Source organism: Phyllobates terribilis, unplaced genomic scaffold (genome assembly GCF_046119375.1).
Source record: "Phyllobates terribilis strain yellow unplaced genomic scaffold, ASM4611937v1 Scaffold_8__6_contigs__length_399053987, whole genome shotgun sequence".
In the NCBI taxonomy this organism is placed as follows: Eukaryota; Metazoa; Chordata; class Amphibia; order Anura; family Dendrobatidae; genus Phyllobates; species Phyllobates terribilis.
This window is the reverse complement of record NW_027362768.1, coordinates 131,398,694-131,417,573: the sequence shown is the minus strand read 5'-3', so window position 1 is coordinate 131,417,573 and position 18,880 is coordinate 131,398,694. Positions and strand designations below refer to the sequence as shown.

Genomic DNA, 18,880 nt, shown 5'->3' with positions numbered 1-18,880 from the left:
AAAAATGCCTTGCAACTAACTACATGTTCTTAAAGAGGTCCTACCAAGGAGTTACTATCTATTTTATTAAAAAGAAATAAATAGCCCTAAAAAAAATCAGCTGTGAAAAAATCTACTATTTTTGTTTTAAATTGTAAAGAAAGTAAAGAAAAAAAAGTTTTAGGGTGAACGGTGCTTTCGTAAATGACTTGAGTAAACTTGTGCTCCTGTCATGCCCATCTACTGGAAGTTTGGACCCCAATTCTGGGGCTATTTGGGTCATTTACATAGACATTAAGTGCGAAATACATCACTTTTTTCATCATATTTTCGGTCCGAGTGCGAACCAACAAAACATCAGAACCAATGTTATTCTATGGAGTCATGTACATGTTTGATTTTTTTCTTCAGACTGACTCTGCATGTCTCGAATTTGATTGGGTTTTCGGATTGCACTTGGCCATGCAAGTCAATGAGTGCATAAAAACATCGGACTGCACTCGGATGACATCAGAGTACAGTCTGATTTCTTTGGGCTGACAGAATGGAGAAGATGGAGAATTTTGTTTTCTCTATCTTCTCCTCATCCGAGAGAATTAGATTACACTCTAATCAGAGTGATTTGCATAATTGACCCATTTCTCAGATGAGAGAATCTGCACCGTCGTCTGCACTTGCACTAATAGTTATTTTTGAGAACTTTTCATTTTAAAGACTATTAATTTATTTATTAAGTTATACTCTGATTATAGCCGAGCTAGGCTTAAAATCATTTGTCCTGTTTTAGGATACACTACAGTCAAAAGTCAATTTGGCCAATGTTGCAGCAGCCAGTGCACATATCACAGTGAGGATCAGAGATTATGTCTGTAAATCAGCTTTAGAGCTACTGGTTCAGTCATAATTAAAATGTGCTTCTATTTAATTAAATTACACATGACCGCAAATTGCAAATACTGTTGATGCAAAGTAATGTAACAGATACTGTAGGATGTGCACCAGAATAGCAAAATATGCATAAATATTCATATATATACAGTACAGACCAAAAGTTTGGACACACCTTCTCATTTAAAGATTTTTCTGTATTTTCTTGACTATGAAAATAGTACATTCACACTGAAGGCATCAAAACTATGAATTAACACATGTGGAATTATATACTTAACAAAAAAGTGTGAAACAACTGAAAATATGTCTTATATTCTAGGTTCTTCAAAGTAGCCACCTTTTGCTTTGATGACTGCTTTGCACACTCTTGGCATTCTCTTGATGAGCTTCAAGAGGTAGTCACCGGAAATGGTCTTCCAACAATCTTGAAGGAGTTCCCAGAGATGCTTAGCACTTGTTGGCCCTTTTGCCTTCACTCTGCGGTCCAGCTCATCCCAAACCATCTCGATTGGGTTCACGTCTGGTGACTGTGGAGGCCAGGTCATCTGGCGTAGCACCCCATCACTCTCCTTCTTGGTCAAACAGCCCTTACACAGCCTGGAGGTGTGTTTGGGGTCATTGTCCTGTTGAAAAATAAATGATGGTCCAACTAAACACAAACTGGATGGAATAGCATGCTGCTGCAAGATGCTGTGGTAGCCATGCTGGTTCAGTATGCCTTCAATTTTGAATAAATCCCCAACAGTGTCACCAGCAAAGCACCCCCACACCATCACACCTCCTCCTCCATGCTTCACGGTGGGAACCAGGCATGTAGAGTCCATCCGTTCACCTTTTCTGAGTCGCACAAAGACACAGTGGTTGGAACCAAAGATCTCAAATTTGGACTCATCAGACCAAAGCACAGATTTCCACTGGTCTAATGTCCATTCATTGTGTTCTTTAGCCCAAACAAGTATCTTCTGCTTGTTGCCTGTCCTTAGCAGTGGTTTCCTAGCAGCTATATTACCATGAAGGCCTGCTGCACAAAGTCTCCTCTTAACAGTTGTTGAAGAGATTTGTCTGTTGCTAGAACTCTGTGTGGCATTGACCTGGTCTCTAATCTGAGCTGCTGTTAACCTGCGATTTCTGAGGCTGGTGACTCGGATAAACTTATCCTCAGAAGCAGAGGTGACTCTTGGTCTTCCTTTCCTGGGGTGGTCCTCATGTGAGACAGTTTCTTTGTAGCGCTTGATGGTTTTTGCAACTGCACTTGGGGACACTTTCAAAGCTTTCCCAATTTTTCGCACTGACTGACCTTCATTTCTTAAAGTAATGATGGCCACTCGTTTTTCTTTACTTAGCTGCTTTTTTCTTGCCATAATACAAATTCTAACAGTTTATTCAGTAGGACTATCAGCTGTGTATCCACCAGACTTCTGCACAACACAACTGATGGTCCCAACCCCATTTATAAGGCAAGAAATCCCACTTATTAAACCTGACAGGGCACACCTGTGAAGTGAAAACCATTTCCGGTGACTACCTCTTGAAGCTCATCAAGAGAATGCCAAGAGAGTGCAAAGCAGTCATCAAAGCAAAAGGTGGCTACTTTGAAGAACCTAGAATATAAGACATATTTTCAGTTGTTTCACACTTTTTTGTTAAGTATATAATTCCACATGTGTTAATTCATAGTTTTGATGCCTTCAGTGTGAATGTACAATTTTCATAGTCATGAAAATACAGAAAAAAATTTAAATGAGAAGGTGTGTCCAAACTTTTGGTCTGTACTGTATATAGGTATATATATACATATTGATATGTATATACTGTATGTATATATATTTTTTATGTACCATATATATGTATTATGTATATCATAGAAGCATATTTTTTCATGTAGATTTCTAAACGTAGGCTATATTCAGACTACATTTTGAGCTTCTGGCATTCTGTCGGAGATATACGTCAGGAGTCCCAGTGTATGGCCTTATATGACCTTTTGGCATTTGATGGATTCATACATTCCTATAGACCCATTGAACATACAGTATGTATCTGGAGCTTTCCATGGTTAACAAAATCAATATGTGAACAGACCCCCAGAAAAATAATTCTACACCGCAAGTAATAAGTGCTCATCAAATGCATTTTATAAAACTAAACTGAGTGTATAATGGCAAAAGCTGTTTTTAAAGGGAATTTCTCATCAGAAAATGACCGATGTAGTGTGTAGATCAGATTTTTTTTTTGATAAGTTTTTTTTTTTTTACTTTTGTACTGTTTTTTTTATTACAATCTTTACTAAAAATAAACATTAGAAATCTTGCAATTTTCACACTGGCCACTCAGAATTTTTCACTTTCTAACTTCCTGTTGTTTCAGGAAACAATACATGTACATTAGCCACAATGAACAGACTCTGACCCAACTTTTCTATTGAAGCTCCTAATGAGCGTGTGCAAATGTCATTGTGAAGGGAGGAGGGTCAACTGTGACACCACTGATTCTGATTGGTGGATCCTATGTGATCACCCATGTATAGAGGTGTTATCTGTCATTGTAATACTGCCTCTGATGATAAGGAAACTGCTGAAAACACTTCCTGAAACAGCAAATTAGAGTCTAAAATGGCCCCAGCAATCAATGTAAAAATTTCAAGATTACCAATTTGCTTGATTTTTAATAAAGATCATGATATGAAAAAAAAATCCAAAAATTATAAATAAAAAAAAGTGCATGTAACACGAAAACATGATTTAAGAAATTGGTCAATTGTTTATGACATTTTCCTCTTTGGGGCACACACCTTCTGATGTCCAAGCGTTCAATAACCACTGTAACTTTGAGAAGTACTGTAGCTTTTTAAGTACAATGCATTTCCTCTTTAAAGGGGATTTTCCAAGATTATCAGTAGGGTCAAAGATTAGCATCAATACTAGATAATTCCAATGGGTTCACAAATTGTTTTGGAATTTCCTAAATACTAATTATTTAACTGAATATCTTCTTGTTGTAGACAGTTCTTTCCTTGCTCCCTGTATTCTAGAACCGACGAGTCACGGATTAAGTATCTCTTTCGCTCCCACAGACGACTGAGCACAGAAGAAGCTAGAAGGTGGGCTCGATCGTTCGATCTTCTCTTGTCTCATAAATGTAAGTACAATGAAGATGAAAGGGCAGGAGAGCTGCACTATATATTGCTTGTAAACACCCTGAATTGATTTTTTTTTCCCGTGCCTTAATGAAACTGGAACGCATACAACAATAACAAAGCTACAATAATGGTCTTGCTGTGTATTGTACTGAAAGCGGCGGCACTATTATAGTCTCCTAAATGAACTCCACTGATGTTATTACAGTGGCAGAGATAAATTGCATGGATTAATTAAAGTGACATTAGGTTTCCCCCATGTTTTTTAATGACGAATAGGGAATGGTGCTAGTCACAGAGCAATAGACAGTAGCAATCATGTGTTTGGCTGCCTGTGGTGTCCATACACGTGCAGGTTTTGATTGTGCTTTGCACAGTTCCTGATTTTGGTTTCAGCAACTGCATTAAAAAAGGTACAAAACTTAATGGAAAGCTGCACGTGTACAGCTGCCTAATGCTGACGTTAGTAATTGTTCCTCACTTGGACTCAGTCAGTGTGGAGACTAACACATTTTATGTTGTTTCATCTGCTGTATATTTCCATGACCAACTGCATAGATTTCGCACAGCCAAGTTAGCTTGGTACAGCTCCTTATGTCAATGCAACCTCACTCAAATTACTAGGATTTCAAATAAATGTTTTATATCATAAAAGCTCCCATGCACTAAATAAAAGTGGGCCAAGTCCACTCTTTTTGACCAAGCATCTTATGTTTATGGGAGCCTACCGATAGACTATTTTGGGTGACATAAGGATTGGAAGTTGGAATACAATAGGCCAATCCTTTTGTTTGGTGAGGAGATAAGTCACTATCAGATGATTCTGGCAGGAACTCTCTCATAGAGAACACAGGAGCACTGGGCCAACAGCTTACTAATCTGTATGGTCAGTTTGAAGAGGTTGAGGATCAAGCCTATAGTCACTTTATGTGAGTTCAGACTTGTGAACTCTCACAGGGTGCACACTAGGCGTTATCAGGATTCTCCAGTGTTGGTGCCGGGAGTAGGTGGACACATGACAGCAAGAATGCGATTTGCATACACCCACCCCTGGGCCATGGGGTACTCGGTGCCGGGCTGGTCGTTGCTAGGGGAGATGTCACAGTGGCGGTGACCCGGTCCATGACCCAGGGCGGTCAATAAAAGGGGTTATGGATCGGGGATTTATAGTGTTTTTATAGAGTTCGTGACGCCACCTGTGGAATGCGGCCAAAGGGAGCCGCCGCTGCGGAGCAGTCCTCTGAAGCCGATGTTACTGCAGCAGGGATGGTGTGGCTCTCCACAGGAAGAGCTAGCTCCAGGGCAGTGTAGATATTGCAGGTTGTGCTGGGCGTTGTAGTACAGGGGTTGATGGCGCAGCAAGAAACACAGAGACAAGGAAGTGCAGTCCCAGGGTCTTTACTGGTGGTGATTAGACAAGCCGGGACTAGGGTACTGGCTAGAAGTGGAAGTCCGGGCAGCCTGGAAGCAAGTCAAGAATCCTCCTTGCTAGGTGAAATTGGAGGCCTACCCTTTCCACTAAACTCTTTGGCCCTGCTTGTAGCTGTGCGGTAGCCCTCGTCCCTGAGTGCAGCGTTTCTGTGCTCACCCGTATGGCAGGCAGCTCGGGCCTTGCTGGCCCGTCGCTTCTACGTGGCGGTGCTGGACCCTGCGGTGCTGCTGAGCCTCCGGGCGTCTGATGGGGCCAGGAGACCAGCAATCTCCTGCCCTCCGGTTTCTGCGGCTGGGCCTTCAGTGCCCCACAGCCTCGGACTCCGGTGTCCGGTTCTTCTGTGTGTTACTTCTGGGGTGAGCTGCCGCGCAGCTCCAGTCCCCAGTTCCTCTCTCCTCGATGTCCTCTCTTCAACTCCTCACACTAAGACTAACTAACCCCGCACCCAGATACCAGTTGCCAAGGGGAGTGGCTCCCCTTGCTGGTCTGGTGCCAGGAAAGTGTTGCATGTTTAGTATCCCTGACTAGGGGACCCCTGCTTGCTTCCAGGCATGGCATTACCTCTTTTGAGGGAGACAATGCCACTGTGGCAACCGGACTCCTGGGGTGCCACATGTGGACTAGACGTGCGCGGCCTCATTCAATACAAATGAATTGAGTAAGGCCGAACACATCTAGTCGGAATGTAGCCGGAAGTATGCAAATCGTATACTTGTGGTTAGTTACATGAACGCCCACTTCTGAAGCTGGCACCGGATAATCCTGATAGTGCACAGCATGCACGCTGTGACAATTCTGCAGTCAAATTCAGTGACTACACTACAGACTTAAACCCCAAGCCTGAACAACCCCTTTAAGGCCTCATAGACAATGCATACATGTGTGCACAGAGCCTGTTCAGACATAGCATTTAAATGGGGAGATTTCAGACCATTAACAAGCTCCGACTGACTATACGAGTATATAAGTTGATCAGCGCTTGTTTACTGCCCTGTTTATACAGGCCAATGAGTACTGATGGGAACAGAATAATGAATAATATGGTCATTCTGTCCCCACACAGCATCATGTTATCGATAGCACATCCGCTTTTTACATTGGCCAACGTTCTGACTATAACAATGACTTTTATGTCAGCATAAATGATCTAATCACCAAATGCACAAGTGCTTTGCTCATTCATCAAATGAATATTGGGAGCGAGTGATATTGGGAACGCTCATTTGCCATTTTTCCGCTCATCTAGGGGTACACCTTGTCGTGGTGGGATGGCTTTTTTGGCTTTTTTAATCAAAAACATTGTTTCCAAAGTACCCTATGTTATTTATATGCAGTATTACTATTTACTTACTTAATTACAGTAGGGTACAAGCTCATTTTGTTTCTATCTTAGGTCTGTTAAATGGCCACAGGGTGAAAGTGCTCCTACAAGTCGCATGTACATCAGCTTATGCTCTAGCTCATTTCTTTGGTTTTCCTTTGTGCAGGTTAAACTTATTTCAAACATTTTTTGGCTTTTTAAAAAACAACAAAATTAGAAAATATATGGACAGGTGACATACAGATATGTAATGCTGCACACAGTGTTGCATATAACTATGCCAAATAGTGCGCAGATAAGCGGTGCCAAATGGTGTAAAAATAATACCACCATATTTTTCTCATGTAACAGTGGCATAAATGTGGAAAAAAAGGCATAGTGTGCTCCTCCAGACTAGACTGCATGTTCACACATCCAGACATAAAGGGTCAGGCGTAAACTGGGTGAGACATACAGGATCAGACGTACTGTATAATCTTCCATCGAGACACCAAAGGTCATAGTCAGGCCCATACTTGAATCCCGCATACACTGCCTTAGGCACACAAGTCTGACACTGTAAATATATAGTTACACACAGACAATGTCACACATGTTCACCAAACACCCCACGGCTTTTGGACCTTCTTCTTTCTCTTAGAGCATGGGAAATAACTCTTTAAAAGCATTCAGGACCACAAAACAATTTGGGTAAATTAGACAAGAGAAAGATTGCACCCTATTTGTAAGAGACAATTCCTGATTCTGATCAATGAAACTTAAAAAGAATTCTGCTATTTTGATATTTTTCGAGGTGGTATATTTTGAATACGTGTTGAAATTGATATACAAGTGCATCCATGAATAATGAGAGCTAAAATCCCGGCCAATAATCCGTATGCATTTAGCCCATAATGTTCAAAACCCAAGTAGCTTGTTCAGGTAGAAAATCCCTTTATGGCATCTGATCTTTTGAGATGAATACATTTTTTGGTGTACAAATTTTTTTTATACTCCCTTGTATTATATTAATACTACGGTTTCTACCTAGATTAATTAATACAATATTTTAGATTTTGGACACCAAAGGCTTTTATAAAAGATAGTTTGTTAGGCCCTGAGCAAAATTTTACAGTTTGGAATTTTTTTTTTGCTTTGCAATAAATAGAGAAAAAATATTTGGATAGAATTTTTTTTTTCTTTATTTTTTTTTTAATTTTCATGACACAAATGAAAGTTGCTAGATAATTTTTATTTTGTAAGTCTAATTTCGGGAAATAAAATGTTTGCTGGTTTATTCAATAACCCCCCCCCAAAAAAAAAAAAATTAATGTTTGAAGTCTTCTGCTAAAAATGATGGCAATCACTACAGTTTTACTTTTTTTAATAAAAGGGAACTACCGTAATTGTATTCGTTTCCAAGCAAAGTACCAAAGCAAGACTAAGCTTAATTCCACCATAGATACTAAACTGTTGTCGGCCAAAGCCGCCAATATCAAATGATTTGGCCAACAGTCTAATGTGTATGGGGCCCCCCGATTCTCACCCCCGACAGATGATTGTTGTCAGAGTTTAGCATCAGGCATTTCTGATTTTGGACTGCCAATCTTTTTGTTCTCCATGAGAAAAGCTGCAAGAAGAGATGTCTCACAGAAAACACAAGAGCGCTCAGCAGAACGAATGCTCCTGTTTATGGGAGAGATGGCCGAGATGGCTGTCAGCCGAAAGATTGGCAGAAGATTGATTTGGCCTTTAGAAATCTAAGGTGTATGGGGGTCTCCAGGCTGTTAATGTGGCAGCCCAATCCAGGTGATGGCACCAAGCACTAGATGGCACAATGCCATCAAACATTTTAAAGAACTTTGTAATGACACAAGGACCTTGCAATGATTGGGGTAAAGCTTTCAACCTACAGATCTTCCAATAATAAACTGATCACACGTGTCCAACTATTCAGGTCCCAACCAATCAACTCAAATTTGGGAGAAATCTGGTATCAAGTGCACAATGCCCCAGCAGCACCACCACAGGTGAAATGAAACGTTGCAGTTTTCACTGGAATCAGTGGGCTGGACATGAACAGCACAGATGTATTGGGTCCTCCCAAGTGAGAGATCTTTTATAGCCATTCTCCGCTCTTGAAAAAAATATGAGGATATACGAAAAAGGCTCTTAGTCATGGCATGGAGTATGCCATGGTTAAGAACCGTTCAGACACATCGGTTCGAAACGTGTAGGCCAATGGATTATATTTTTGCCAAGATGTCCTGCTTTTAATCTTGTGATAAGTTTTAAACATCATGGATTGAATAAATATATTTATTTTTTACTTTAACTGAAGATGAAGATTGCCGAATTAATCGCTCATTGTCTCTCTAGTGAACTTTGTTTAAGATTGTCCGATCTTAACCCGGATCTATTTTTCCAAGCATGACCTGAGTATTTTGATGTTCGCTAACACAACATATACAAGGTGAACCGAACTTACTTTGCCTATTTTTATAGATGGTCGCTCTGCATTTCGTGCCTTCCTTCAGTCTGAATTCAGTGAGGAGAACCTTGAGTTCTGGATAGCCTGTGAGGACTACAGAAAAACGCGCTCTGTAAATAAACTGCCTGCAAAAGCACATCATATTTTCCAGGAATTCATTGATGTTCAAGCTCCCAGAGAGGTAAGCTAAGATAACCATCTTCTTATAATAAGGTATTTTAATCATCAGTGGTACAATTCCAATTATCCTTTCTGAAGACACCCTACTTTTAAGCCATGCAGTAGACATAGAATTTTGAAGGTGGTGCTCCAAATATTTAGCTGGATATTCTAGTTACTCCCCAATCAAGCGCTTCTATTGGGTCCAACTTGAAAGCCAGCTACTTAAAGATTTACGAACAGGCTGCACTTCTATGGTGTGGCTCTAGGGTTTGTAAATTGATAAGGTACCAAGCTTCCAATATGAACTCAAAAAAATAACTTGATTGGTATGGAACTTCAAAATAAAGCTGTAATATCCTCACCCATCCCTTGTAGATTGTGAGCCCTCGCGGGCAGGGTCCTCGCTCCTCCTGTACCAGTCAGTGACTGGTATTGTTCAAAATTATTGTAATTGTTAGTGCAATGTATACCCCTTTCACATGTAAAGCGCCATGGAATAAATGGCGCTATAATAATAAATAATAATAATAATATTAGAGCAAAACTAGGCATGCTAGCCAAGTTTTCTCCCTGCCACCTACTATGGGACTTCCACAGACAAAAAAGAAGGAAGGCTGACAGCACTCGCTAAGATGGATGCTCCTTCAAAGTTCCAAGGAACCAACTTGGAGGATTAACAGCATAGAGGTATTGATAAAGACCTATGACAGGTCGAAACGTTGTATGATGGCCGAATAAACTTCAACTTTTGAGATGCATCACCCTGGACTGGACGCTCTTTGACTCTAACCTACTACGTGACTCTCTTTAAGAGTGACATTTGAATTTTTACCGTCAGACCAGAAAAGTTAAAGGGAATCTATCACTTAATCTGGGAGCAGCATAATGTAGAGACTTGATTCCAGCAATGTGTCACTTACTAGGCTGCTTCCTGTAGTTTTGATAAAATCACTGTTTTATCAGCAGGAGATTATCATTAGAGGACTAGTAAACCTGTTGCCACACCCCCATCACAGATTGACGGGTTTTTGCCTATGCACAGTGTACACAGAAAGCAGCCAATCAGTCGTGTGGGCGGGGTTATACAGAGTTCAACATTCAGAGAACTGCTAGATCTGCAGCAGATAAAACAGTGATTTTTATCAAAACTGTAGCAAACAGCCTAGCAAGTGACACATCACTGTAATCAGGATCTCTAGCCCTAAATTATGCTGCTCTAAGACGTGGTAGCACAAACTTGGTGACAGATTCCCTTTAATACTGCTATGATCTGTTTAGAATATGCAACTTTTATGTAAAAAAGTATTCAGAGAAGGTAGATCTGCAGCAGATAAAACTAGGATTTTATTAAAACTTTGACTTCACATTGTGAAATTTTAGTAAGACAGAGATTTTATGTTTTTGTTTTTTTGTACTATGCTATAGAAATGCCTAATATACAGTGAAGACTATTATGTTTCTGTAAGTTTATAAAGATTTTTGCACAAAAAAAACTAAACCTAACCTGCCCTTCTGTGATCACGTACCAATAGGATATTTTTATCTTGTTCTGACTTGGTATTTCACAGGAGCACGATAGATATTTTTAAATGTAAGCATAATATAGCAGCACAACCCAGCGGAATAATTCATAAAAATGGTTGGAGATTTTAAAAATAATCACTGAATAACATTTTCTTGTCATAAGGTCATTACATTCCCTTTAGTATATTCCATCTACTGGTGATTCAGACGTTGAGTAGGTCACTGAAGTTAACTTATATGAATCATAAGTCATTCCTTTTCTCATACTCAGATACCGGCATGAATTTATTACAAACTTCTTAAAAAAACAAGTAATTGTTCCTGAAAGTTAAGCTAATGCTTTCCAAATGTTATAAAGATTATCTTCTAAGGAAATGATAAATTGAGTTGTGTAACTTTAAATGAATATCTTTGATTACAGAAGATTAGTGGTTTGTAGACTTAAGTTTTAGATGATGAATTCATAAAATCTGAGTGGTGAATATACCCTGTCAGTTACAGTATATGAGGAGCTCCAGATTTTACCATGGCTCAATGCATTTGCAATGTAGTGACTTTTCCAGAATTGTGTGCAAATAATGATTTTAAAAAGTCATCAAATCTTTGACCTAACGACATAACTAACTTATGGGGCCTTAAACTATTCCAGAAATTCTCCTGAAAAACCAAGCGCAAGTACAGACGAATAAAAGGAGCATATCTATATATCTTTTTTTGTGGCATGACCTATGTTCTGTTCCAACTAGATATAAGCGCATCAGGCAGAATTCAATTATCAAAAGAACGTCCGTCACTTCCAAACAGAACACTGGTCTGAACAGTTGCATACTAAGAGTAGCCATCTTCATACATAACGAACAAATAATTTTGCACTCTGTAACGCTATAGAATGAAAATATGAAATTTATGAAAGCGGAGTCGCATTATTGCTCTAGAAAATAGGAAAAAACGAAGATACTCTTAGCGCATAAATTTCCCAATTCATGTGTGACGCGCCCCCTGGGCCTGTGCTGCTGCTGCTGTGCAGGGGGAATACCCGGAGCCGGATCGCTGGGGGTTGTAGTTCTCCGTGGCGGTGACCCGGTCCGTGCCCAGGCTGGTCAAACCAGTGGCAGTCTAAATGTTGTAATAAGTGTCTGACTACGCCACCCGTGGATTGCGGTCAGTGGGGACCGCCGCTGCGCTGCCGACCGCTGAGGCTGATGTTGTTTGCGCAGCCGAGTATGGGATAACTTCCCACGGGAGAAGTATTGCCTCAGGGCAGCTAATGTGAGAGATGATGGGAGTGATGGTGTGAGGGTCCCAGTGCTAATGGTGCTGGTGCGGCAAGGAATCACAGAGACGTGAGGTGCAGTTCAGGGTCTTTAGTGATGGTACAAGGCAGACCCTCCCGGGAGTACTGGCTAGTATAAGGTGCCTGGTCAGTCTGCGAGCAAGCAGGAGTTCCCCTGGCCAGGTGGAGTTGTAGGCCTCCCCGTTTATCTGCACTCTTCCTGGCTACCTTGCTGTCGGCGGTTACAAGTAGCCCACGTCCCTGAGTATACCGTGTGGTGCTCACCCGTATGGCTGGTGACTTGGGGCCTTCTGTTAGCCTCCGCTCCTGGATGGCGGCACTGGTCCCTTCTTTGTAACTGAGCCTCCGGGCTTCTATGGCCAGAGGACCTGGAATCCCCTGCCGGCTGGTTTCTGCTGCTGGGTGTATATCAGTCCCCACAGCCTCGGACTCCTGTGTCCGGCTTTAGTATCTTCGTCCAGGGCGAACTCTGCTCAGCTCCAGCCCCTGGACTTCTGCTACTGCTCCTACAGGGCTCCTGTTCTTGCTTTCCCTCTCCAGGCTCTGACTGCTCTAATCCCGCCCCAGACCCAGTTTAAAAGGGCAGATTCCTCCCCTCCCAGGTCTGGGCGGACCGTGTTGCATGCTTAGGGATCCTGACCAGAGAAACCTCCCACTTGCTCTCAGACATAATATCTCTATTACTGCGGCAACCAGACCCCTGGGGTGTCGCATTCCCCCCTAGTAAATTTTAGTACTCCAGGACTAAACACATTTTTGAAGAAACATAAATACAAGGTATGACAATAACAAGACAACATATTTACAAGAAGCTTTAGTCTGTAGAGGTCACGGCGTTTCCGTGACCGGGTGTCCATATCACCCAAGGTGAAGTTTATGAAACAAAGGGGTGTCCATGTCACCCAACAAGGCGAAGTCTTGGCACAGAATAGGGGACCTGTCCAAAGCAAACCCCTTGCGTTGTCCTTGGGCGTGGCTGCAAGGCTAGAGCTAGCTACTTTGGGCCGCAAGTAGGCCACGCCAGACAGGTTTTCTCTTCTGCGACCGTCTTCGCAAGAGGCACCAAGGTGCAACTATCTACAAAACTGTTCCGGTTATCCAGTGTCCATAACCTGTTAGTCCAAATAAATCTGCAGGGTAACTGAGAAACATAATTAGTAACAGGCAACAAACATAAACCATAAACATTTTTCAATAAACAGTCAATTTTACAGTGCATTGGTTTAGATTCTCCAGCGAGCGGGCATCTGACCTCTAGTGACTCTAGTGGACCTACGGAGCTCACTAACTGGTTCTGCACTACAGGGTGTAGGAGGTGTTATGGGCAAGCTGGGCAGCTTTCTGCGCACTCTTTGGCTCACTAGGGGCACGGCAGGCTCACTACTAGCAGAGGGTTGATCCTCCTGTACTGCTGGTGTGGACTCTTCTGCCTTTTGGGCCGGCTGCTCTTCCAGCTCTACCGGTTCCTCTGTAGGCACTTGCGGGGCTGGCTGGAGAAAGGTGAGGACGGGTACCACGACAGCGCCGTTTACTTGTGTCCAAGACCGGGGGAAGTCTCCGAGTACGGTACTGATCATTTCTTCCCTTTCCTCTGCGGGTTGAGGGTTTTCTTGATCTTCTTCAGGGCTTTGCAGCTGCTCGGGACACTTCTTCAGGTGGTCTCTGGAGACAATGGCTGTGGTTTCTCCTCCATCCTTACTGATTACGCAGATTTTTGGGTTCTCATGGCTTGATGGCAGTACGGTGTACGGGTCCTTCTCCCACTGGTCGTCCAACTTGTGGAGCCGCCTCTTCCTCTTCAAGACCTGCTCTCCAGGTACCAGGGGAACAGCGGGAGCATACTGGTTATAAGCCTTCTCTTGCCTTTCTCTAGCTTGAGACAGACTTCGCTCGACGCTCTCCTGTACTTTCCGATACTGCTGCTGCCGTTCTGTATCCCAGTCTGCCTCTGGCGAGGTGTCCTCAGGCGTCAGGACTCCCATATCCAGGTCAATAGGCAGCTTACCAGGTCTTGCTCTCATTAGGTAAGCCGGGGTACAGTTGGTGGAACCTACAGGGATGTGGTTATACAGGTCCACCAGATCGGGCAGTTTCTCAGGCCACAGACTGCGTTCTTCCAGGGGCAATGTTTTTAGCAGATCTATCAACACCTGGTTCATCTTCTCGCAGAGTCCATTGGTTTGAGGGTGATAGGGCGTTGTTCTTATCTTCTTGCAGCCATACAGGTTGCAGAACTCCTGGAAGACCTCCGCTTCAAAGGCTGGTCCTTGGTCTGTCAGCACTTGGTCCGGGTACCCGTGTGGACGGCAGAAGTGCTGCTGGAAGGCTCTAGCTGCTGTTTGAGCCGTTAAGTCCTTGAACGGGACCACCACCAGGAACCGGGAGTAATGATCCACGATTGTGAGGGCACAGACATACCCAGATCTGCTTGGAGCCAGTTTCACATGGTCCAGGGCTACCAGTTCCAGTGGCTGTCTGGTGATGATGGGCTGCAAGGGAGTCTTCTGGCTGGCACGGTCCTTTCTTCTCAGGTGGCACGGGCCACAGTCTCTGCACCACCTCTCGATGGCTCCTCTCATGCCTACCCAGTAGAACCGTTCACACAACAAGAACTCCAGTTTCTTCCATCCGAAATGCCCTGCTCCATTGTGGTATGCCTCCAGAACCATAGCCGCGTCTCGTCTTGGGACCACTACCTGCCAGGTCAACTCATGTGTTCGAGAGTTAACCATTCTCCGGCACAACTTCTCCCTGTAGAGGAACAGCTTACTTTTCTCCTTCCACAGTTGCTTGGTCTCCTCCGGAGCATCTGGGTCAAGACGGGCATCGGCCTGGGTCAGCATTTCCTTCACCAAATGGACTGCGGGATCACTGTCTTGCGTCTCCGCCCAGTTGTAGTGGGGCAAGGGATTGAACGTCACGGAGCGCCTGTCCTTCACACGGTGGGAATACAGGGTAATCCCATGACGGTGGAACGCAGGGAGCTCAACTTCTTCCAGATCTTCTGGATCTTCCCCTACGTCCGGTAAGTTCGGCATTCTAGACAGGGCATCCGCGTTGGCATTTGAGCGTCCTGCCCGGTATCTGATGGTGAATTCAAAGTTGGACAGGCGGGCCATCCATCTCTGTTCCAGGGCACCGAGCCTTGCAGTGTCCAGGTGTGTCAACGGGTTGTTATCCGTGTACACGGTGAATTTGGAGGAGGCAAGGTAGTGCTTGAAACGTTCGGTCACTGCCCACACTACTGCCAGGAACTCCAGCTTGAATGAGCTATAATTCTCAGGGTTCCTCTCCGTGGGCCGTAGCTTTCGGCTGGCGTAAGCGATTACCCGTTCTTTCCCTTGCTGGATCTGGGACAGTACGGCTCCTAGCCCGATGTTGCTTGCGTCCGTGTGGAGGATAAAGGGCTGGCTGTAGTCTGGATATGCCAGGATTTCATCCCCCGTGAGGGCCATCTTCAGCTGGCAGAAGGACTCCTCTTCCAGCTTTTCCCACCTGAAGGGCGGCTTCTGGTTTTTGGCTTTCCGAGATTGACCTATCAGGAGGTCCTGCATAGGGGCTGCCATTTTGGTGAAACAGGGAATGAATCTTCGGTAGTAGCCTACCAACCCGAGGAACTGCCGCACTTCATTTATGCTGGAGGGTCTTGGCCAGTCCTTAATTACGGTGATCTTATCGGGGTCGGGAGCCACTCCGTCAGCACTCACCACGTGTCCCAGGTACTGCACCTTTGGTTTCAGGAGGTGACACTTGGAGGGTTACACCTTTAAGCCGTAGTTTGTCAGAGCTTCAAACACTTCTACCAGGTGTTTCAGGTGGTTCTCGTAGGTCTTGGAATAGACGATGACATCATCCAGGTATAACAGGACCGTCTCGAAGTTCTGGTGTCCCAGACAGCATTCCATCAACCGTTGGAAGGTTCCTGGTGCGTTGCAGAGCCCGAACGGCATACAGTTAAATTCACTGAGACCCATCGGGGTAGTGAATGCGGTCTTCTCCCGGTCCGCCTCTGCTACAGGAACCTGCCAGTACCCGCTAGTGAGATCCAAAGTAGAGAAGAAGTTAGCAGATTTTAATGCAGCTAAGGACTCTTCTATCCTTGGTAACGGGTACGCATCTTTGTGTGTGATACGGTTGACCTTCCTGTAGTCTACACACATTCTCATAGTGTTGTCTTTCTTTTTCACTAAGACTAGTGGAGCTGCCCAGGGGCTACAGCTGTCCCTGATTACCCCAGCCTCCTTCATGTCTCTAAGCATCCCCTTGGCGTGTTGGTAGTGTGCAGGGGGTACGGGTCGGTATCTCTCCTTTATGGGAGGATGGTCTCCCGTGGGGATGTGGTGTTCTACCCCCTTTACTCGCCCGAAGTCTAACGGGTGTTTACTAAACACTCTCTCGTACTCTTGAACCACCCGATAGACTCCCTGTTTCTGGTGTGAGGGAGTGGAGTCAGTACCCAAATGCAGTTGCTGACACCAGTCCTCCATTGGTTTCTTAGAGCCGTTACCTTCCTCTGGTTGAGATGGAGGCAAGGGTTCCACGGCCTTTACAGAATTCTGGTTTATGGTGAACAATTTGGCTAGCGTGGCATACCGGGGCAGGTGTACTTCTCTCTCCCCGATATTTATGATGCGAACGGGCACCCTCCCATGGCGTACATCGACCACCCCCCGTGCTGTCAAAATGGTGGGCCTACTGTCTGAGTAGACGGGTTCTACCATTGCTTGGTAGTCTCTACCTCTTAGACCAATAGCTGCCCGGCACCAAATCATCATCTCACTTTTTGGGGGCATGGCAATAGGGAACGGGTCACTCATTCTCACGCTACCTATCTCACCACCAGATAGTTCCACCTGTTGCCGCTTCATCAGTGCCCGGATCTCTTTTTGGAGCACACGCTGCTGTCCGGAACTGGCGTTCTTGGCAACCTGCTGTAAAATGAGAATCACCTCTGCAAGACAATTTTCAATCACATTAGTTCCCAAGGTTATTCTAGGGTGACTCTCATGCCGGTCTATGTCCACTATAATCAGTCCTTGTGCCGCCAGTTCGACTTTACCGATCTTAATGATCACCTCTTTGAATCCCACCTGCGGCACGGGCTGACCATTGCTGGCGATGATACTCAGGTCATCATCTGGGTAGCGGGTTATGTCCGAGTCATTCCAGTACTGTTTAAAGAGCACGTACGGGATGGTGGTCACCTGTGACCCAGTGTCTAGTAGGGCACTCATAGGAATGCCATCCAGTACCACAGGCAAGATTGGACGTCCCCCTACGTATTTATCACGCCAGTTTGATGGGCCTGGTGGTCTTATGCCTGGGGGTTGGCCCTCTACCCCAGGTTGTGCCCGTTTAAATGACAGTACCTTGCCACATGTCCGGGTTGATTGCAGCGGCGGCAGATGGGTCGTCCGTCCTCGTTGTATCTGTCGCTGGGTCTTCCTCTGGCCGGTGGGGTCCTCCTCAGTCGGCGCCACGGGACGTCCTCCGGTCCGGATGCCAGCTGGATCTTTCCTGGAGAAGAGACCTGTAAAGACTGCACAGTTCTGGTTAGCGCGGCAACGCTCTTAGTCAGCTCTTGGACCTGATGGTGCAGGTCTGTAGCCGGGTCACTGTTTAAAGCCTGCGCATCAGCTCCCACAGGCCCTGCAGACAAGGGCGCCGTCTCCTGGTGGTAAGTGATAGCAGGGCGCCTGTGGGTCACAGCGCCACCTGGTGCCGGTTCTCGGAGCACCCGGATGGCTCTGTCCTTGAACTGTGCAAAGTCCAGGTCAGGGTCCTGTAAGGCCATTGCCCGCAACTGGGTTCGGTGGGCATTGCACAGTAGACCCTCAATAAATTGTTCAGTCAACAGCTTATCTTCATTTCCCACGCTGTCAGGGTCTGCCTTCTTAATGGCTCTCAGGGCCTCTTGTAGGTTTAGAGCATAGTCTCTTATACTCTCATGTGCCCGCTGTTTACACCCGTAAAATCTGAGCTTTATTTCGGCTGAGGTGCGGGTATCAAATGTGTCTTTCAGCCGGGCTAGTATTTCTCTGACAGTCCTCTTCCTCCCAGGTGACCAGGACTTTACCTCCCTTTGGGCTGCCCCGATTAATTGGGCCACCAGGATGCTCACTTTTTGCTCTTCTGTGAGGGGGTACACCTGGAAGAGGCTATCCAGTCTTTCTCTAAAGTCATTTAGAGTATGTGACTCCCCTGAGTACTGGGGTAGCCAGGTTGCCCCCGGGATATAGGGCATGGTGAATGGCATGACTGTTGCAGCGGTTGCGCTGGCGGAGGCTGTGGCAGTGGAGCTCCCCTCGGTGTCCGGCATCCTCTTCCCCCGTAGTGGACCGTGGCCTACCTTGCGATGCTCTTCTTCCGTAGGCCGCGGCTCCGCAGTCAATCGTCGGGGTTGAGGACCTGGCGTCGCGCTCCGATGACGTCAGCGTCGCTCTTCCTCCCTTCCAGGACCTTGCGCAGCATCAGAGCGTGGGGCGGAGCGTGGGGCGGAGCTTCGGATCTCGCGCGCTTTCGGCGTCCACGCCCCTCTTCTTCCCGTGCGGCGTCCCGAAGATGGCGTCCGAAGGCGGGAAGCAGCCGCGGACAGCGGGAAGAAGGCAGAAGACGGCGGGAAACGGTCCAAGATGGCGTCTGATGGCGGGAATCGGCTCCGGACGGCGGGA

General features: G+C 45.2%; 1 protein-coding gene across 9 annotated transcripts in view; it reads left to right on the top strand.

Annotated features, from left to right (window-relative positions):
* Positions 1 to 18,880, top strand: part of LOC141156853 (regulator of G-protein signaling 8-like) — a 49,720-nt gene that overhangs the window by 26,923 nt on the left and 3,917 nt on the right. For 3 of the 9 annotated variants that reach the window (XM_073643300.1, XM_073643299.1, XM_073643301.1), the window contains exons 3-4: positions 3,872 to 4,008; positions 9,244 to 9,410. In XM_073643300.1, the coding sequence (XP_073499401.1) occupies positions 3,872 to 4,008; positions 9,244 to 9,410 (304 nt within the window). The remainder of the gene's footprint in view (positions 1 to 3,871; positions 4,009 to 9,243; positions 9,411 to 18,880) is intronic. The other 6 variants (XM_073643303.1, XM_073643304.1, XM_073643302.1 and 3 more) reach the window with 2 other exon arrangements.